General features: G+C 39.5%; 1 protein-coding gene across 2 annotated transcripts in view; it reads left to right on the top strand.

The window, feature by feature from the left end:
• Positions 1-13,541: 13,541 nt before the first annotated feature.
• TBCA (tubulin folding cofactor A) overlaps positions 13,542-22,609 on the top strand; it is a 25,629-nt gene continuing 16,561 nt past the window's right edge. The window contains exon 1 of one of the 2 annotated variants that reach the window (XM_030237335.2): positions 13,542-13,695. In XM_030237335.2, the coding sequence (XP_030093195.1) occupies positions 13,643-13,695 (53 nt within the window). In that variant the 5' untranslated portion in view covers positions 13,542-13,642. Of the gene's footprint in view, positions 13,696-13,717; positions 13,853-22,609 lie in introns of those variants that run through there. The other variant, XM_050987015.1, reaches the window with a different exon arrangement.

Raw genomic sequence — 22,609 nt, 5'->3', positions numbered from 1 at the left:
AATAGGATTTAGAAAACCAAGAGATAAAATGTTTTGGCCTGAGTGCCAGTGAAAAGAAGCTAATGTGTTTTTTTTTCTCCTATTTTACAATATGATTTGATCTACATTCCCTGCAATTTTTAGAAAAGCTTATGTGGAGCACAGTGATAATACGTACAAGCTTCATCATGTATATGCTCTCTTCCACTTGATAGTGTGAGATTCAGGCTGCGTTCTTCCTTTTCCTTAAGCAGATCTGTTTTTCCTCTATTTTATTAGCCAGATTTACAGAGAGGACCAATGTGTCAAAGGTTCTGAAAATCAAAGACTTAAGCTCAAGTATTCAGAGGCCCGAGCTATCACTTGTGATGTGCAACACAGAAATTAAAAAGCTCAGAATATTATGGATTGTTACCAGCACATGTTTCCTGTGATAAGCTGGAACAGAGTTAAGGGTAATCATAAACTCAGACAACAGGTCACTGTTAAATGATCATTTTATTTGTGTTATGTTTGCATTCATTAAGGCATAGAAATCTTCATAGACCTCGGTCAATAATCAGGAGGGAAAAGTGCAACACTTCTTGTTTTTCTGGAAAAAACAGATTTAAGATTATGACTATATTTCACAAGGCTATAATCTTACAGATTCTGGTTAGTCTTTATCTGCTCATAATTTTCTAATTATTATCAGGATTTAAAACAATGATAAGGAAACCTTGAATTAAATAGCTGATTTTAGATTTTCTTTGCATTTGTATTTGAGAATCAAGTTTGTTCTCTCTGACTGGCACAATAATTGGCACTAGTTGATTTGCAACTATATTTGCAAGGTATATTTGATATATTTCAATGGGGTTTCTTTTATCATATAAATATACACAATAAGAGCATGACAATCATTCTAATTTGTTCAGACTTTTATATATTTCACATACATATTATCTCAGAAAAATGATGGAAACACTTCTCTTTCCTAAATGATCATTTTATTTGGTGTTTGTATCAAAATGCATTGGGGTAGAAATTAAAGATCAATTTGAATACATAAAACTGGTTTAATTAATTGTTTTTAACTGTCTTAAACATACAACATCCCTTTATTTCCCTATAAGAAGGAAGTTTATTTAAAACTAGCCAGATTATTAAATGAAAGAAGGGGATACATTTAGTCAACTGAGGGATTACTTCTTGTCTCCAGGAGCTAATACTTAGATGTCTAACATGCAGATAAATGGCTAGTGAAATTATCGGAAGTGCCTAAAGGGGCCACTGCCTCATTTACCCTGAAGTCAATAGGAGTTAGACATTTAATCTGTAGGAGGGATTTTGAAACTCCCATTGGTCATCTGTCTCCATCTCTAGGCACCAAAATATCTTTGGAAATCTGACCTCTCACAATTAGGGTTTTGTCTGTATTGTCCACTTTTTTTGTTCATAGATCAGGACACAAAACAGTGCCACATTTTCAGCTTTCAACCCATTTCTGAATTTACCATGAGCAATGATGATTAAATGACAAAAGCGCTGTACCTGCCAGTTCAGCTAAAAGAAAGAAAACAGGCACTTCTGAACACTATCTGAAAAGCAAGCATAAATCAATATCAGCATCATGGTAAAGGAAGAAAAAGAAGTACATGAAAAAGTAGTACATTGCTGGATTTGAAGACATAGTAATTATTTTAATAAAGTCTATGCTGACCTTAAAATTTTAATGTTTTCTTTGTAATTGCCAAGTAGTTCTCTTTGAGTAGGAGAATCTTTCTAGTATACTAGAATAATGCTGAGAAAATCTAACCTTTATTAGAGGTTGAAGTGTTTTACATCTGAATTCAATTTTATTGTTAATGAAATTAATTTTACATATATTTTAAAGTTAAATAGAAATATCTATTTTAATTCCAACTTTTCAGTACCTTTAGAAATTCTCAAAAGCACACTAGATACCTGGGCTGCTGGTACAGTCATTGGGGCATTACATGTCTCCAAATACAAACTGAGCAGGGCACTTAAGAAAGTACTGGTGAGAAAACCATATCAAATTCAGCCTTTCAGTGTCTTTGCTGATGTGCTTTCAGGTGCTTCCTCATACTCAGGATGCCCTGTCTGAACTCTCTAATGGATTTAGACAGCTACATCTTTTCTCTTAAAAGCCTAAATGCATTGGTGCTGCTGCTTTAACCAGTAGGTCAATGGTATGAGCTTTCACCTTCCTTGAATTCCCTTTTCTGCCAAGGAAAGTCTCCTAAGAGAGCATCCATACAACCAGGCAAGCAGGAACTTTCCAAGGTGGGAGTACCCCCCCCCAACCACCTACTGAGATTTCACTATTTTGCCTATGCATCTTTTCTCACAGGAGATGACCTAATCTCTTGGCTGCACTGTTATTCTTTCTGTCCTGGCTTCAATCATGTGGAATTATTGCAGCAAACATGAAGTATCATGTACAGGCTAAAAGAAGTTTTTTCCATACTTAATATTTTCTGTGCTCTCACTGTGGATGTTTTCCTGGCAGCAAAAACTGTGCATTGACCCATGTCCTTCTAAATCCTGGACAATTTGGGTTAAGCTGTGGAGTTAAACCAACAGCAAATAATCACTCCAAAGATAAGGAAGGGACAGCAAACCTTGCTGGAATTTCTAAAGTAGTCTTAGGAGCGGCATGCTATGCATGGCCACTGCTGAGGTCTTTCTGTGCGTGCCTAGGGGAATTTTCCCTTAAGTCAATGTTGGAAATACAGTGCCTACAAACTTTAAATATATCCAGGATTAAAAGAGAGATGAGTTGGGGCAATGCCACTTTTTCAGTTTAGGCATTCGGTCTAGATTAATCTCATCTAGCTTTAGTCATTTGTAGGTGATGAATCATCCAAACAGTTTTAGATATCCCACTTACACTGTATGAACCAAACGTCACAACTCAGCTTCATTTAAGATGAAATTCGCTACTAAAGTATAACTCTGGTGCAGATGATATTTCAGGGGCCTGGTTTCCTCATATTCGCTCATCTTTTCTGCTGGATTAGAAATTATTGTTCCAGTATGTATTTTGAAAGTCTTATATATATTAAAAGTAATGAATTACATTTCTGAAAAGAGAAAGGTTTTCATCCCTCACTGAAGACTAGAAACATGAAAATCCCATTAAACTGGTTTGATCAAGCTAATTTTACTAAAATATATTTACAGTGAGAAGTCCTGATGTATTTACTTATAGCCTTTTGTACCTAAGATGCCTTGTGTGTAAGAAATAAGGAAAAATCTCTATCTCACCGCCCTTCCCATGGAAAAACCACCTTAACAGTCAAGAAGAGAGGCTTCAGCACTAAGTTTGTTCTCAATGGATGGACTTCAGATCCTGTAGCTGAGTCTTGTCCCTAAGTTTATGTGTACGTATTTTGACAAGCAGGCTTCAGGGATGGAGGGAACTGCTAAGAATACCAGAGTGGATGGACCACTTGGTGGATAAGGAATTGGCTGGCTAGTCCAGCTAGCTATTGACTACAACATGTTGTTGTAGTCAGTGGCTTGCTGTCAAAGTGGACTTTGGCGACAAGTGATGTTCCTCTGGGGTCAGTATTGGAGCTGCCACTGTTTAACATCTTTGTCAGCAACATGAAAAGTAGGAATGAGTGTGCTCTCAGCACATCAGCAAACAACACCAAGTGTTAAAGGAGAAGCCACAGCCCAAGAATTCTCTCACCATTCAAGGAATGTCACACACACCATCCAGGCTTTCCTTGCTAGGGCTGGAGTCTGGTCTCAGTGGGGCTGATGGGCTCCCTTCCAAATGCTTGCACACACGCTCATTCTCAGATGTACTTCCTCCTTCAGCCTCTGTCCTGGGTTTTCTGCAGCAGAATCTAAGGCAGCAGATTTATGAAAAATAAACATTTTAATAGAGTGATACAGCCACAAATCAGCTTAACCTCAACCAGAAGCAAAAAACCTCTGGGCAATTAGACCCTCATGATTTATGCACCTGCCCTCACACACTCTTCACGTGATTTCAAGTCCAATGGTGATTTTTGGGTTAGGATCTTCTAACACCTTATTGGATTCTTTCTCTCTCTCCCCATAGCCAGGCTTTTATCATGTCAAACTCTAGATTCTGCTGCTGCCTGCAGACTCCTTGTCTTCTGGTTTGTGTTTCTTGTACACTAATCAGTCAGGACATTGTAATGAAAAAAGGCCTAGACTTAGGGATAAAAACCTCTTTGCAACAACTACACATCAGTGTGTTATTAATATTCTTCCCAAAGTAAAGGTAAAACACAACACTGTACCAGCTACCAAGCACACCAACTCTGTTCCAGCCTATCTGGGTGGAAGTTCACAGCTTACAGCTCAGGGCTTAAGTAAATCCATCTGCTCACAGGCAGGGCCAAGCAAACAGCAGATTAAACCACACAGTATTGTAATTCTGTTTAAAACTCACTTATTTAAGCTTACCAAAAAACATTTCTCAAATACCAAGCTGTATGGTACACCTGATACTGGAGGGAGGTGTTGCCATCCAGAGGAACCCTGCTCAAGACTCCACCTGCAGTGCTGCTTTCTACTCTGAGGCCCCCAGAAGAAGAAAGACATGGACATCCTGGAATAAGTCTGGAGGACGGAGACCAAGATAATCAGAGGAATGGAGCACCTCTCCTGTGAGGACAGCCTGAGAGAATTGGGGGTGTTCAGCCTGGGGAAGAAAAGGCTCCATGGAAAACTTATAGCACCCTCCAGTACCTACAACAGGCCTACAAGAGAGCCGGAGAAGAACTTTCAAGAAAGGCATATAGTGACAGGACAAGGAGGAATGGCTTCAAACTGAAAGAAGACAGCTTTAGACTACATGTAAGAACAAAGTTCTCTGCTATAAGGGAGGTGAGGCACAGCAACAGGTTGCCCAGAGAAATTGTAGATGCCCCATCCCTGAAAGTCTTCAAGGCTGGGTTGGATGGACCTCTGGGCAACCTGGTCTATAGAAAGGTGCCTGTGGTGAGGAAGGTTGGAGTTAGATAGTCCTTCCAATGCAAACCATTCTATGATTTTACAATATAAACCCTTGTAGAGATTTTACATGCTCATTTTTGTGCTGTAACTTAACTTGCAATTAAGCTGTGCAGATAATGACTCTGACAAAGGCCAGTATCCACATAGGACACATGAGTCCAGCAAAAATCAACTTTATCAAAAAAGAGAGAGAGTTCACAGGGCCACACCTCTGGGGTCTCTCTCCAATTTTTGGTGGATGGATCCTCTTTTTCATCCTAAACTCCTGACTACGTGTTGCCTTTTTCCTTTCCCCACTGTTTGAGGTACTAGGATGGTACTACAGACTCCCCAAACATCCTACCACATACTCCCCTTTCAAAATGTATTCTCCCTAGATCACGCTTTGTAAGATCATTAAATTCAGTTTTAAACCCACCCTGGGCAGAGAAGTTCATACTCTTAACTCTATTAAGCCTTCTAATTTCTCCCTAAAGTCCAAAAATTCAGATTGTGCTCTGCTCTGCCACACAGTTGTGCAGCTGTAAAGACCACTGCACCCATTCTTCCAGAACCTAATTGGTCCTTTCAGGTCTTTAGTTACATACTTTCTTCAGAAAGCCCCCAACATCCATTCTTTCAGAGCCTGATTGGTTCTTTCAGATTACCTAACTATTTGCAAAGACATCCACACCCATTCCTCCTGTTGAAGCCAAAGGGTTTTTTACAAAAAGCAGCCAATCTTATACACTTCCATCTCTCAATGGTAGTTTTACCAGCATTTAAAATATGTTGCCCAGTACTTAAAATTGCCCTCTTTAATTTAATCCTGATTTTGTCTAGTTTGAGCTTGCTGTTGTATTCTACTGTTTATTCTTTCTGCTGTGTTGTGAATCTTCTGCTATCAGAAATTCCTTCTCTGCATGAGTTACAAATCAACTGACTCCCTTCTTTTCATCACTAGCTTCTTGTGGCTTGCTGCATAGGGTGTATTTTTTCAGGCACTGTATTAATCCCATGGATTTGTTTTGAGCCTTACAAGCTCTTCTTCCCTTTTAAAAGTGTAAAACTTGCTATGTGAACTTCAGCCAGAGCCTCACCCTTTCATCATCTCTAGATATTTAAGATGCCAACACAATATCAAATGACCAAAAGTATATACCAAAATATACCAAAAGTATATTTAATGGGTGCTACCTGCTCCCTGTCAGGCACAATATTATAGCCAGGCTCATATTTAGTTGGTTAGCCATCAAAACCCCACAGTCCTTCTCTGGGGCTACAGGTCCCCTAGTCACAGTTTTTCACTCTGTACATCTAACTTATATTCTGTACTTCTGCATGTGTTACCCTGACTTTTCCAGCGTTGAAACTGTTTATTTAATAAGTTTATTTCACCCAGCAATCCAATTTCCTGTACAGAACTAATCTGTTCTTATTATTTACAGTGTCAACAGCATTTGTACCGGCAGCAGGTTTTATTAGCAATTATTTTAACACTTCCTTTCCAATGATTAATAGATCTGTCGAACAACTTGGGCCAGATGAACAGATTACTACAACAACTCACCATAAACCTCTATATTTTGAAAGTTAGGCAACAACAACTCATCAACTTACAAACTACTTAAAATGTTCTAAAGTGATATTATAGAGTGTTAAAATTTATTAACAATGTATGGGAATTTTTTTGCCAGCTGCTTTACAGCATCAAGCTATACCATGACAGCATGTCAATAAAGATTGGTGTCTTATTAAAAGCATACATTTTTTATCTCTCTTAGGCTTTCTAATACTGCATCATCTTGATGTTACAATTTACAGGTACTATTTGCTATTTTACTGACCTGTGAGAAGCATTCAGAATGTTACCTGCAGCACATACAGGATACTATCATTATCTGCCTATTTGGGGGCAGCCGCTTTGCTGTCCTCCACCTCTGTGTGCTACCTACACATTCCTGTCTGATAAGCACTGACAGAGATTGTTTCTTCATTGGAGAACATCATCCTGAGTAATAAAACCTGCAGTTTCCAATATATCCAAAAACCAGAGGAATCTTCTTGACCAGTACTTAAATTTTGCATTGAGCCATGTGATCAGTCAAATCCACACCACACAGATGTCAGCTGGTGTCACGGTTTTGTTTTGTATTGTACCACAAAAATAATTAAATTAAAATTGACATTAATAGTTTAGGAATAAAGAAAGTATTGAAGACAGGCTTCAAGAAATGTATATGAAAAATCTTAAAAAATCCTGACTTTAATGATTCAGAGAGAGATAAATAAACAAATTATGAATATACATAAATACATAAAGTGTAATTATTTTTCTTTCCTTCTGAAGAGATTAATCACATGCAGCTTTATTTTGTGAGCTCTTTAAACTTCAGATAGGAGTTTGATCTTTTACTGGAGATTTTATTATACCCAATTATTATCAAATCAATAGTTCATTTTTTAATTCCAATAGTTCACTTTAATTCCAATAAGAATCATTTATACTGATACGTCTATTTTAAAATAAACTATCAATTAAAATAGAAAACCTGCCTCCAAGGTAGGACAAAAAGAGAGAGGGTTAGTGACAGGTTCATAATCAAAGCTCCTGTCTTTATTGAGAAATAAACACTTGTGAGGATTTTCAGTGTGTTTTATAGTCTTAACGGCTGTCAGGTCTCCCTTGATTGACCCTGAATAAAATCTAACTAGGGGTGTCAAAAAAATATGTCCATCAACTTTGCTCATGCATTACAACATAAAAATTGACTGGAGTCATTGACTACAGGTAGCAGTGAGCAAAACTACACAAGATAAATACTCTGGTTTGTGGATACTCATTCAATCCACTTTCGTCTGCCACCTTGATTTTTGGATTGGGCACTCATGGATAAAAAGTAGGTGATCTGAAAAAATCGTGTGTGTCTTTTAAAAGACAGTATCATGTTATGTTACTCCCTTCACAGAAATTTATGTTACATGGTGTTAAACCATAGGCTAAGCTTAATGTAACACGATGCATTAAAAACTGCACATCATGATTGCAATGTGTGTCAGAACAATGAATTGCTATATCACATATCTCTTCATTTGTATGTAGGAGACCCATGGAAATAATTCGCAAAAGGATATATTCTCCTTTTGATGCACACACATAAATCCTTTTTCCTCTCACTACTTCCAGTTCTTCACCTAATGGTTGGTCTGCGCTAAGAAAAACTGCTTTTTAAAAAGCCTCAAGTTAGCTAGAAAAGGTTTGAGTTGTAGCTAAACATTTACTGTGGGCACAGTTTAACCCTGAAAACTGTAGGAGAGGGCTGTTTTGTAACCTACGCTCTCTGGTAGTGTCATATTTGAGGAATCACCATTGCTGCCTTCTCTGCCTAGGGTAAATTGTACTGTCACTATAACTTTGCTGAAAATGAGTAGGTTTCCATCTGATTTTATACCACCACTTCCCAGTGGGCTACTTCCTCTTTACAGAAGCATAGTTGAAACCAGAATCCATCCCAGTGGTGTTTGGAGAGAGTACAAAGGCAGAAATGAGAAAGGACTTCACCCCTGACCCTTTTCATCTTCTGCCTGGTATCTCTTTTCTCCTTTACTTAGCTTCCCTATGTAACCAAGCCTCTCCTGCAACAAAACACAGCTCCCACTTGAATCACCATATTTAGTAGATATCTTACAAACAGTGCAACAGCAATCCATTTTATCCTTGTCCAATTCCATACCTGTGCTACTTGCTACTTGCTCTGTGCTGTTGAACAACTCTTCAAGTGTTTTGGGGGGATATTTGTGGAAGACAATTTTGACCAGGAATAATCACCTGATATGAAAGTGGGATCAAGAGGTTTGCACTAAAGGAATACTGATACTATTTCATATGCTGACAGCCAGGGAATTGATTCTTGTGCACTTAGATGGTGTCTAGCTGTGCGCTGGCAGCTGTACAGAGGCTAATTTTATCTACTTAACATATATTAAAAATTAAGTAAACACAAATAACTTTTATTGAAAATCTGATCTCATTTTGTACTATCCTTTGGGAAGGATGAATGAAATTTCATTTTCCTACCAAAAAAAAGATAAAATTTGAAGGCTAAATAATTTCCACATTTTGTTTGATCATAAATGAAAATGAAATTATAGTGAGACTGCACACATGGTTTTGATGGGTAAACAAAATAGTATAAAAGCTCATTGAGCATTTACTTATTAAAGTAATGGTCTCAGTCCTCAGCTGAAGCACACATGCATTTGGTCATGGGTTTTTCAAGCTGTCAAAACCAACTGTCAATGGATAGACAATGCGATGAAAACTGCCACTGGGGCTTAGTGGACTAAACCCCAGTGGCTGCACTTCCCTCTGCAAGGTTTGCACCTGTGCAAGGTATGCCACCTATGGTCTGACCTCAGCAGCATAGGTGGCATAATGTCTTAAATTTCAACTATACCAGGTGACAAATGTATTGGCTCTAAAGCTGAAGCGAAATACTGTATAACACAAAATAGCTTCACTGCAGAAAGTCCCTTATTAGAGCCAAACAAATAAATTTAAAAGGGAGGTAGGGATATGATCAGAATGCAGGACTAATAAGACTCAGTATCTGCACATCTTACAAGTTATTTCTTATGAATAGCTTTGAGAGATAGCGTTGAGAGACATATTGAGAGACATATTAATTGGGAACTGTTACTACCAAAAGGGACTTGTGGCATACTGCAATGCTTTTGAGTGTCTGTGCCCTCTTCTTGCAATGAAGTATATGTCTGGTCTTAACTTCTTAAGCCAGTCTTTCACAGAGAAGTTATGAGTTGTAGACAGTGCTTTACACTCTGGTGTAAAGCACTGGTGCTTGCTTGCAAGTGTATTAGGTGCACCGTGCACACTCCAGATTAAACACATACTACATAATTGTTTATGTGGGCAGACATTTGAGCTCATCAGGCTGACTAGCTGCTTCTCTGAAATGGGAATGAGCAATAATTACTATATGAGCTCTTATTCACAAGAAATAAACAAAATCTAGATGGAATATTTTTAAACAGAAAGCATAGTGAATTGGCAGTAACAATCATTCCCACTAACCTAAATTTGTACAAAACATGTAAGAAATTGCCTTGAAAATATTGCATTTGTAGAGCCAAATGAAAGCTGGAATGACCAGGTGACACTGGTCAGAGGGAGTCATATTCACAGCAAGTGCAGCTCTACATGTGAGCTGCTGGGAAGGTGCAACACAGGGGAGTAGGTAAAGGTATGTTTAAGGGTCCCACACAGGGAATGACTTGCTCTGTATGTCAGCATAGCTACATCATCAGCAAATTATGTTTAGGCACCTGCCTCTATGCAACAGTGCTCTCATAATGACCAGGGCTAATAGATCTTATGAAAAACCTTCAACCAGATGCAACACAAGCAGAATGCTGCCAAAAATCATTGAAGAATTGATAGTTTCTCTACCATCCAAAAAGTACATCAAGATTCACAGTTTTCATAAATGATTGTATTCAAGTCCAGTGTAACATCATTAATTCACATGGAAATGTATCTATGACTGACTAGACTAAAAATTTTTTCAAAGGAGTTCTGGAAAACGAACTCCCCATACACATCTTTACTTAAAAAAGAGCATCTGTCCTGGAAAACATTATACATACTTCCCTGGATATCCAGAAATCCATACCCTTAGAAATAAAATTACTGAGGTTTTAAATGGTAATTAATAATTTTCAGTTATTAAGACAAATATGTATTAATAACAAGGAATATTGTGCTTTCTGCCACATTTTACAGTATACTCCATGATCTACCAGTAACACCTTTTTCACATTATCATGAAATATACTTAAATATGAACACAGATTTGGTATATTTTCATCTATTTAGTTAAGTGAATTACCAGTAAGAAAACAATCACATTCTACTTCTAAAACTCAGTAGCTGAGCCTAAGCATTGTTAGTAATTCAAGTTAATGCTTCAGGGCTAGAAATAAAACCTTTTTAGCACTTGAAAACATGAATTATTTTCTTAATATTGCTGCTTCCAGGAAATTTTTTGGTTTCGTACTGTTATATTTGGTAGCCTTCTCACTTATTGAATAACTGCCAAATATAGAAATGACATCGAAGAATATTCTTGAAAAAAAATTCATGTGTAAGTATACGGTGGTAATTCAGCTTTACTTGAAGACTTCTGTATTTTCAAGGAGTATGTAGCGTAACTGGGTTTCCTTGGAATTTTTAGAGAACAGCTTCAGCCCAAGCATGACTTAATACAGCTTTCTAAAGACAGAGTAGTAAGACTTGAGTTTCTGGCAAAGTAAGGGGCTGCGTTTTCCTTTGTGTCTGCCAGAATGCTGACCTCCTTCCTCGACCTCTTGCATGGCTGATGGCAGATATGTGTATCAAATACATAATACATCTTTGAACTTGTCATAGTTGTTCATGGCATTAAGCTCTTGCTGATTTTGAGACCTCCATCTCCTTTCAGCAATAACTGGCCAAGTGAAGGCTTCCTGGGCTCTGTAAGAGGACTCATTTTCATCCTCCTCTGCAGATAACACACAGCTCTGTGTACTTGAGCAGTCTCAGCCTTGCTTATACCATGTCTGAATGGGCCCTGGTGGTGCCAGTCACTTGGCCACAGCTGCTGGCTAATGACTTGCATCTGTCATGTTGCCAGAAGCAACATGACTTCCTTCCTTGCAGCCAGCTTTTCCCAAGAGATATTGGTCACTGGCAGTACCAAAGGTCAGGGCAAGCCACTAACACAGGACAAAAGGATGTGGGGAAAAAAAATCCTCTGCAGACCTTCCTGAACTGCACTTCACTTAAAATGCATTTGCCTTTATTTGTTCATTGAAGCTATTATTTTTTTTTCTTGTTGATTGAAATACTCATTCAGGGGAAGTTCTTTCAACTAGGTGTTGTTTTTTTCCAGGAATTTATACCCTTAAGTGGTTAGCCTCTACTAAGGATAATCAGAAAGAAAAACAGCCCTTGAACCAGCAGTTGATTTCAGCTACAGGACTGAGCTGCCAGTGCTAATCTTGTCTCTTCATTGCTTTTACCAACCACCAGGTACAAAGGGGACAGACAGGTTCTTCTAGAGATTCTTGGCAGAACTATGACAACACTAAATTGTACTGTTTAACACTTAGCTTAACCATTAAACAACAGATTAACAATTAAAGCTTTATTTTCCTTAGCAGGATTTCATTATTAGTAGAGCTCAGAATTTACTACAAGAGTAACACAGGATTTCTATTAACAGAACTACACGCAGAAAGGATCAGGCTGGAAGGGACCACAGTCATCATCGGGTCCAGCCTCCCTGCTCAAGAGGGTCATCCTCGACCACACAGCACAGGATTGTGTCCAGGCAGCTCTTGAGTATCCCCAGTGAGGGAGACCCCACACCCTCTCTGGGCAATCTGTTCCGGTGCATGGTCACCTGCACAGTCATTAAGTTCTTCCTCATGTCCAGGTGGAACTTCCTGGGCATCAGTGTCTGCCCACTGCCTCTTGTTCTATTGCTTAGCACCACTGAGAAAAGCCTGGATCCATCCTCTTGACTCCCTCCTTTTAGATACTTACAGACACTTAAGGGGTCTCCTCTCAGCTGTCTCTTGTCAAAGCAGTGTAGTGCAATCTCCAAGCAGTAAAATATACAATTTATAATACAATTTCATTTATGATTTCTGTTCACATGGACCCTCTGCAGATGGGGTTGGATCATAGCATACTGTTTACAGTATCAATATAACAATCACAATCTAGACTCAAAAATCATATAAAAGAACATGAGTCAGTCCCTCAATCCTCAGAGGAAGCAGATAAAGGCAGAGGTGTCCCTGGCCATTGGGATGTCCCAGGTCTCACTGTCCAGCTCTGGTCCCAGTTCCTCAGGACCTGTCAAAGGTGGAAGTTAGAGAGATGGCTCTGGGGCTGTGGGCAGGCAGTGCTGGGGGGCTGCAGGCAGGCAGAGCTGGGGGGCTGCAGGCAGTGCTGAGGGACTGTGGGCACTGCTGTGGGGCTGCGGGCAGTGCTGGGGGGTGCAGGCAGGCAGTGCTGGGGGTCTGTGGGCAGTGCTGGGGGAGCTGCGGGCAGAAGCTGCTCTGGGTGCTGCAGCTTCCCAGTGCTGCAACAGGGTCATCTACAGCACTGGGCTAGCCAGGTATTGGGATATGCAGGAGGGCAAGGAGGGGAGTTCGGCCTGGTGCGGAGGAACCTTGAGGCCAATGGAACTGGAAAAAGAAATCTGTGCACCATGCTTTCAGGGCCTGATAATGGGGGGAAAGCGCAGAACACAGCACCAGAGAACGTCTGCTTGTCTTGCGAAATGGCGTTAATCATGTGCGTAAATCCCCGTTATCAGTGGTCGGGAGCGGGTGGTGCCGGTGACTCTCCAGCCCACCACCATCACGGTACCAATCGGAACCGCTCCTACATCGGTACCACGGCTGCGCTCCCACATTTCTCGCCGTCCGCGAACGACCTCAAAAGGCGCTCGGCGACTCCGCCTGGGCGACACCGCCCCTCTGCCCGGCCCTCTCCACTGCGCCGGGGCAGGGGGGGAAGGCGAGGAGTTCCCGCCCACTCCGGTGGTGCCGCCCGGGCCGGCGGCTCGGCGCATGCGCGGCGCGGGGCTGCGCAGTCACGGCGCCTGCCGCCATGGCCGACCCGCGCCTCCGACAGATCAAGATTAAGACTGGCGTCGTGAGGCGGTGAGTGGCGGCTGGGGCACGGCCCTGCACGGTCGCACCGAGGGGCTGCAGCGGGGTTCCGTGCGGGACCGGCCGTGCCGGGCGCGGAGCCGGCCGTGCCGCGCGCGGGCCCGCGATGCTGTGTGGAGCTGGCGGGCTGTGCCGGAGAGCGGCCCTGGTACGGGCTTCCATCCCTCGCGTACGCTCGTCGGGAACAGGCCGCGCTTTTCTGGGACAAGGTTGAATGCGGGTTTCGTTCCCTTTCCTTAGTGTCTATGGGAGTCGAGGGCAGTCACCTCGTCCCCTGGCAAGGCAGTCTCTCCTCATACCTTGCCAGGGTATGAAGCCTCAGATGTTTGGTTTTGATTTTTTGGGATTTTTTTTTTTGGTTGTGGGGTTTTTTGTTGTTTTTGTGGGTTTTTTGTGTTTTGTTTGGTTTTGGGGGTTTTGGTTGGTTGGTTGGTTTTGGTTTTGGTTTTTTGGTTTTGTTTTTTTTTTTTTTGGTTGGGGATTTGGGTTTTGGTTTTTTGTTTTTTGTTTTTTTTTTTTTCCAAAGCTGCTGTTGACTATTTCTGGTTCAGAAGTTGCAGAACCAGTGGCATCACAGAAGCAATTATGTTGGAAAAGGCCACTGAGGTCATCGAGTCCAGCCTATAGCCAAACATCACCACCTTGTTAACTAGACCATAGCACCCTGTACTTTCCTAAAACACCTCCACCGCCTCCCTGGGCACTCCTGGTAGATTCGTCACCAGAGCCTTGATTTTCCCTGGTTTCAGCGGAGTCGTAGTTTTTAAGAAAAGTGTATCTGCCGGGTTTGCTGTTGCTATAGCTTTAAACACTGTTTGGTCAGTTTTTTAAGGGGTTTTTTAAGTCTACAAAGACTGCTGTCTCAGGCAGAGACAAGAATTAATGTGTGTGCTGGGTGAGGATGTTAAATAGTGCATCTTCATATAATCAACTTATGTTATGACTTTGCAAATTCCTTAATTCCAGGAATAATTCCAAATTCCAGGAATTTTCTTATACTTGGTTCACTTTGAAAGGTCAGACTTACTGTCAATGTTAGATAAGGCACTTCAGAATTTCTCTGAATGTAGGAGCAAAGCACAAAACTATGCATTTCAGAGCTAATACAAAGAAGGGATGAAAACGCTTGGATAAACAATACAAATGCAATCAGCAAGGTCCAGTTTTGCTTTTGGAGAATGTCCGTGTGAATAAGCAAGTAAACTTGACTTGAGTGTTTTGTGCAGTAGCAACAGGCATATCTACTGTTACTCTGCAGCAGCTGGCATTCTCTAAGTGAAGGTCGTTAAAAAAAAAAAAGGAAAAAAAAGGAAGAAGAGTAATGTTATCTTAACTTTCTGTGGGGACATGACAGAGCGACAGCTCCCAGTTCTGCAACAGCTACACACAGATACAAGAAGAGGTATGGCTCTGTCCCGCTCCACCCTTCCTTCTCTAACCGGAAGCCTAGTTATGCATTCTGCTACAGTGGGCATACCTGTGACTTGTGTCAACTTGGGAGCATTAACGTTGTCCTCTTATTTTGAACTAGAACAACTCCATAGGCATTTTTTTTCCTGGTGCATGAGAAGAATTACATGGAGGCTTTATAAGCATTTTTTTAAGTGACTGATTTAGCACTTCAGTTAATTTTCATTACATTTTTTTCTGTTTTCTGTTTAGAAAAGCACATGGAATCTAGCATGTAGTATTGATTTTTAACCATGTTCAGTGCTCAGGCTTTAAGAATATATCAGAAAAGGTAGGGGTTGAGAACTGTTAGGATATAGACATTTCCTTTGACTTGTGCTAATCATCTGTTGTAGTGGTTTTTTTTATTAGTTACCTAGCTCATCACTTTTTTTCCAAGCTAAGAATGAAGCTGCTGTTCTGCTTTGGTATTTTTCTTAAACTGCAAGTCATAAATTCTTTGTGTACTCCTCTCAAGGAATTGTATTTTACGTTGTAGGTATTTTACGTGCTTGCACAATTTTTACATTGCTATGTATCAGTAAAAGAAATTTAAACGAGAAATAGGGAGATCTTTTGCTTTTTTTGGCAAATCTGATAGCCAGGCTCTTGGTAATTTTATACTTTCAATAGTTTGTAATTCAAAAGAAGTATGAGCATGAGTAGTAATGTTTTTTATATTTGTGGCTTATGTCCTAGCAAGCAATACTTCTAAATAGTATTGCTCTCAGTAAATCCAAGCAACTACTTGCTAGATAGTGAGAGAATTAGTGAAAAAAAAAACAACCTTCTAAAATATCTTATTTGCATTTCAGATTGGAAATAATTTTAAAACCCACCACAAACAAAGTAAGTTGGGTTGCCTGAAAATAGCACTGACATTTGCCCATAGTTTCCATCTGATTAACTGGAAGTGACACGAGTAGATTAGAATGAGACTAAGACAATTCACATTGCAATTGTGTTAGTTTAACTTTAACAATCTTTTAACATGCTTGTTTAAATGTGGCTGACATACCATAATTACAAATCTACAAGCCTTGATTATAGAATTTTACATCATGAACCTATGGGGAAAGTGTATTGATTTTTTGTGAAGCAATTCCTTTTTTTTTTTTTTTTAAATTTACCATTCTAAACCTGGTATCTTCACAAGATTGTTCTTTTGCCTACTGCACTGGTGTTGATACTATTTTTTCTCTTTGTGAAATAGCATCATACTGCAAAGCAGTCTACACTGATTCTCCCCTTTGCTCCAAGCACAGGAAGTTCTACAAGTTACACAAAACTGTTGGTCTGATTTTAAATATAAATGTGAACAGTTCTCTTAAATTGAATTATTTTACTAGTGAGTTCAGGATATATTTTGTGCAAGAGAAATATGAAGAATGCAAGGACTCCTTTTCACTCCTTGTTCACTGTATTGCTAATTCAAGCACAAAACTAGTTTATGTTCTTGGTTTCTCAAGAAATTTGCTTTTTCTAGTGTAAGTCAGAAATCTTCACCATCTTCTGTCCACCGTATATGAGGTATGATGGTTGCTTTCTTGCATGATGCCCATTAGCCATAAATCTTCACTGTGACTCACAGAACCAATGTACTGATGAGAAACTCAGGTCTCTCTTCTTTGTTTTTGTTATAATTAGAAGATTGTATGCAACAACTGATTGTTAGCTCAATTAATGGGAAGGGCTAGGATATCTCCTGTTATTTGGGTACTGAGGAATGATCTGCAGAGCTGCTCAGCTATTCTAAGTCAGCATGATAAAGCGATTTAATGTGTGTACGCTACACATCTGAGAGCTCAGAGGTTCAAGAGTGAGTATACAAAATGCTCTTTTGGATACAAGCTGACTCCCAAAGCCCTTTTCAGAATGCAGATTGTGCATCTGCACAACTGCCTAGGGTTGTCAGCAGCTCAGTCTTGGAGCCGTAAATTTGGGTTCAGTGTTAGCCGAGTGTGGTAATTGCGGTCCAGAGCTACTTAGATATGTCTTAAGTACCTTTTGTAGTGCTTCTGGCATCAGTATCAGATAGGTAAAGTCTGGAGTTGGCCCTGCATTTGAAGACTGCTTAAAATCTTTGAAACTTACTAAGGTAGTCTCTTTCGCACATAAACCGCCTACTCTATGTGGTTCCAGAAAAGTGTGCACCTGCACTTAGGTGTTGTATGAGGTAATGTCTGTGACATACCTAGTTACCAACATGGATAATTAGTTGGAAGGTCTAGAAATAAACCTTGGGGTTTTTTGAAGGGTTTCCTATTTCTCTAATTCTTTTCAATACAAGTTTTAACTTCACAGCAACAAACAATATCCACCCATATCTTAAACTGTGACAAGGGCACAGTTGTTGCTGTGGAAACGGCATCATGTGTTGGTTTGGTTTTTTTTTTTTCTTTTGAATGTGTTTGATTCTACTTGTTACTATACCTTTAGAGAAGACCTAAGTGATTACTTTTTAGACATATTTCACAAATTTAAATTAGTAGTAGTAATCAGATATGTAAAGTATTGTCTCTTGCATTCCTTCTTCCATCCTATTACCTCTTAAAAAAAAAATCTGGCATCTCAGGTTTTTTGTGTTCACCATTATATTCTGCCCCCTAAGCAAAACTGTTTAATGCATGTCAATGCTGACCATAATAATCTATTAATGTTATCATTTTAGCTGGCAAATTAAAACATGCCTAAGCAGTTTACAACCATAAGTGTTGTTAGTGATACAATATTAAGGAGGAAAGCTTTTTTCCTCATTTTTAAAATTTTCATTTGGGTGAGAATATGTGCAAAACTGTGGCTTTTAACCTTCATTTAAGGTTAAAATGAAGGTTAAAGGTTAAATAAGGTTAAAACCTTTATTTAAGCTGCCTTTCAAAAGTTTGGGGTACAGTAGTTCCAGTTGCTTGGTAGTACCAGTTTGGTGGCTTTATGCATATGTGTAGTGCTTTTGTTTTTCTTCATGGCGTGGAGCCACATACTCACCTATGTGGATTAAACAGTTACAAATAATTATTTTCTGTTGAATTAGAATGTGGATCCATGGGAAATCTAAAAAAATGGTATTAAATTTATGGTAGTGCTTTTTATGCAGGAGATGAATTACAACTATGCTAACAACTCTAATCCATCCTGGCTTGACTTTAAGTATTATTGAATTATATGTATCATATAGTTGGAAATCATTCAAGACCACAGCATTCATGGTTTTTTCTTTTAACTCTAGTAAGTCTTTTTGATGCATCGTGAATTGCCTAGGCACATAATATGATTGCAATTCTATTTAATTTTTCTCATTATTGTAGCTCATTTACAGTTACTCCCAGCTGGGAGGGGCCTAGAGGGGAGGAAGTGGTTTCTGTGGGTTTTTTCTCCAGAACAAAAAGTCTTGTCTGAAGATGATGCCTGGATTATGAAGGGAAAATGAAGTGAAGATCTTTGGCAACCCAAATTGTTACCACATCAGAGGCTTCACTTCTTGTTCTAATCTAAAACTGAAGCTCTTGTGCTCCTTAGCATTTACAACTTTCTGTAGAGGCAAGAACAAGTGAAGCCCCGAAAATTCAGAGAGACCTGTAGTGACACAGATGATACAAAATTTTTTAACTTTACAAGTAATTTTTAAGTTGAAATAATTTTCTGACTTAAAAAATCATGTACCTGATTTTCATCTTTTTTACAGTAGTGATCCTTGAGAAAACCAAAGCTTGCAAAGTTACCTTGAAGTGTCATGATAAATCTAACAGTTCTATAAGCTGTTAGATGCAGAACGGGCTAAAAATGATCCATATGCTCATGTATTGTTACATCTTGAGACTTAAAAGAGAAATTTTATCTTTGGTGCTGGTTGTGTTGCTAGAAGAAAAAAATAAGCTCATAAACTTGTTATCCTGTCTAAATCAGAAAGTAGGCACTTGTGGCTAAAGTATTTCTTCATCCTTAAAGGGCTTTTTCTCTTGGGCCTTTTAGTCTGTAAAGTTTGTATTCTTATGTAGCCTTAGTGAACCCAAGAATGTGTGGAAGTAAAATTTGCAGATTAGGGACCTGGTATTTTAAGCTCTGCAGGTAGTGATTAGCATACTGCCAGTGTTACTGCAGTTGCTGAATTACTTGCCCTCTAATTGTGCATAGTGCGAATACATTATACTAAAAGAAAAATAACTATTATACTATAAATATTAATACTAATATTTATATAAGAAGTCTATTATACTATAAGGAAAAAAATCTGTGCCTTGTACAGCCACACTATTAGTTCAAACTTAGACTTCTAAGTTTAAACTAAGTTAGCATAGATATCTCATTATCAAGTCAGTACTGTCACTCTATGCTCTTAGGCTGAATCAGTGGCATATTAGAATGTACAGTGGTTAATGGTAACATTAGTTCTGAAGAAGTGCTTGTCTTAGTGAATAGGACATAGTGAATTTGCTCAGTAGCAAAACTGATCAATTGCCCCTCATCTTCTTCAGAGGTCTGCTTGCCTAGTCCAGCCAGGAAAATGTTTCTTGTGTTGATTTTTCTAATATTGGAAAGAAGTCTGTATTTGGTGGCTTAAGCACACAGGTGCCTTTCTAGCTTATGTAGAATCTGAATTGTCAGCAGCTACTGGATAATGGGGGAACATTAGGAGTAGTAGCACATGCTTCCTATGTCCTTATGTACCATTTTACCACTTCTCTTCTAGGCATCCATTAGTAGTTCCTGTCTGTGACTGTGGAAGAAGGTAGAATTTTTCAGTATGTACAGATGATCCTAAATTCATTATGCATGCAGAAAACCCCCATTGTACATAATTTTTTCATCTGTCAAATTTCAGATAAACTGCCCTTCTTTTGATCAGAGAGGCAGATTTGCTTGCTACTGCTAATGATGTAACTGTGCAGGAGATGACAGCATTGATGTATATGGACTAGAGTAACAATGTAGGTGCCTTTGTGAAGTGAGAAAGAAGATCAGTTTGGGGCTCTTTCTGCAGCAGCTGGAACTTAGAACAGCACTTGCAGCTCTGCACCCTAAGCAGACTGGAGGTGAAGTCCCTTGAGAAATCAAAGTGATTCTAGATATGGAGATCTCATTTCCCTCTCCCATTCTCTGGTTTCTGATGCTGGTCAAGCCTTTTGCTGAGCTCACTCAATTTGCTTAACACAGGAGAAAAACTCTTATGTTGTTTTTTATTCGGGGTTTGGTTCGTTTGGCTTTGTTTGTTTTGCTGTCGTTGTTTTTGGGGGGGGTTTTGTTTGATTTTTTGGGTTTGTTTTGTTTTGATTTTTTTGAGGGTGATTGTTGTTGTTTTCTTTGTTGGGGTTTTGTTCGTTGTATTAATTTCCTGCAGTTTTGGTATGGAGAGATCATTTGAACATTATTGCTGGGAGAAGTGTGTGCTAGAGCCAGGGAGAAGACCTCTGTTCACCAGTGGTCAGCTTTTTTGCTATCTCAAACTGTCTTTTTGCTATCTCAAAAAGACAGTTTGAGATAGCAAACTTTGCTCTTCAGGTTGGGGAGCTGAATTAGGGGAGAGAGAATGAGTAAAGGAAAATGGATAAGGAAGTAAATCATAATGATATGGAAAGGACTTTTTTTCTCCTTATACCGTAAGATTCTCTCAAGCCCTTTGGGCTCTTCTGGGTTTAGTCTCCAGCTTTAAAATTATAAAACGGTTTCTTACAGAGAAAACAGAAATAGTGAAGTTATTAAATTAAGTGATATGAAAGTCAAATGTGTAAAGAGTTCTACAAGGGCAGCAGCCATAGCTAGGAGCTGACCTCTTGTCTGTAAAAACATTTATGGTTTAGTTTTGTTCTTCTGTGATAAAAGGTCCTTAACTTGATTTCTAGAGGCAGTAATGCCACCTGAAATGTCACTTTATTTGTTTCTTTATATTTTTTCCCTAATAGATAACTACTTACTGGCAGTAGAGACAAGGTGTAGAATAACTGGGTCTTATGTTTCTGCTTTTTTATTGTGAAAGACTGGGAAGTTCTACTAAAATACTTTTATTCTGTTTCGGTTATTTTCATCTGTTGTTTCTAGGGGTATAGACCTCTTCTCCAGGGTCCGTGAAAAATAACCTAAGGAAAGCAAGCTTGTTGTCAGTAGATTTAAGTCAGATATGGGGAACCTTCACTTCAGTTGAACATTTATGTATAGCTGAAAAAAGCTAATATGAATGGAGACTTGAAGAATGAGCTAATACTTATTGTAGGCAGTTTGTCAGTTTTTACTTCTTTAACATTTGGTGTTAGAAAGGAGAAGGACTTGAGGATTTCGGGGTCACAGATGTATTTTTGAGGAGGGAAAATGAGAATTTAGTCACTAGTTGGTACTGTAATTATTTGCCACGTGCCTCAAATCAAAAGTTTCCATACACTTTCTAGCAGTGCTTGCATCGTATGTGTAGACTGCAGTAAAATATATTTCAAAATTAAGCTTCTTTACAGATTTTTTTAACATCTGACCCAACTGCCAAATATTTTATACCACTATTTTACTTGTGACTCTTTGTTCTAGTATATAAATAACTTAGTCTTCACAGAAATGGTTAATTTTTTAAAAAACCAATACTGTCTAAAAATTTGAGGCTGGAGGAGGCTGTGGTCCAGTGGGAGACTCTAAGGAGAGAAGGGGGCTGGAGCAGCCTGTCCTTGGAGGACTGTACCTGTGGAAGAGTGACCCATGCCACAGCAGTTTTGGGAGGACTGTCTGTCTGCCCATGGGAGGGACTCAGGTTGCAGCAGTTTGGGAGGACTGCTGCTCATGAGATTGGAACCATGTTGGGAAAGTTCACAGAGAACTGTGTCCTGTGGGAGGGACCCCACGCCCTCACAGGGGAAGGACTCCTCTCCCTGAGCAGCAGAAGAAAACCTCAGGTGATGAACTGACCAAAATCCCCATGCCGTCTCCCTGTGCTGTCAGTGGGAAGGAGGGAGGGCTTGGGGGAAAAAGGTGTTCTTTAAGGACTTATTTTACATCTCATTATCGTCTGATTTTGTTAGCAATAAACACAGTTAGTACATCTAAGCTTGAGCCTGTTTTGCCCGTGGAGTGTTTTCTCCTGGTCCTTATCTCAGCTCAGGAACCCTTCATTAAACTCTCCTCTGCTCGGCTGTGGCCAGGGAGTGTGAGCAAGTGGCTTTCATGGGTGCCTGTTGTTTGGCCAGTGTCAAACCGTGAGAGCTCTTTAGGTCAGTCCTGTGGATGTCTCTGAATTCTGGAAGCTGTTAACTCTGTATGTCAGGAAGGAAGAAGAGTCATAGGAAACACACTGGCCTAACTCCCTGGAGTGAATGTGAGGTGTGCTTGCCTGGCAGACTTAATTTCTGAAGAATGACTTCAGTATAGTCAGCACCTGAAAACCATAGAACACTTGAACTGGCTCAGACCATCTCTCAAGATTTATGTTAATAGATATAGTTTTTTTAATTACTAAATAGTCACAAATATGGAGTTCAAATAA

The sequence above is a fragment of the Serinus canaria genome, chromosome Z (genome assembly GCF_022539315.1).
Source record: "Serinus canaria isolate serCan28SL12 chromosome Z, serCan2020, whole genome shotgun sequence".
In the NCBI taxonomy this organism is placed as follows: Eukaryota; Metazoa; Chordata; class Aves; order Passeriformes; family Fringillidae; genus Serinus; species Serinus canaria.
The sequence above is the reverse complement of the archived record's forward strand: the minus strand, read 5'-3'. Positions and strand labels throughout refer to the sequence as shown.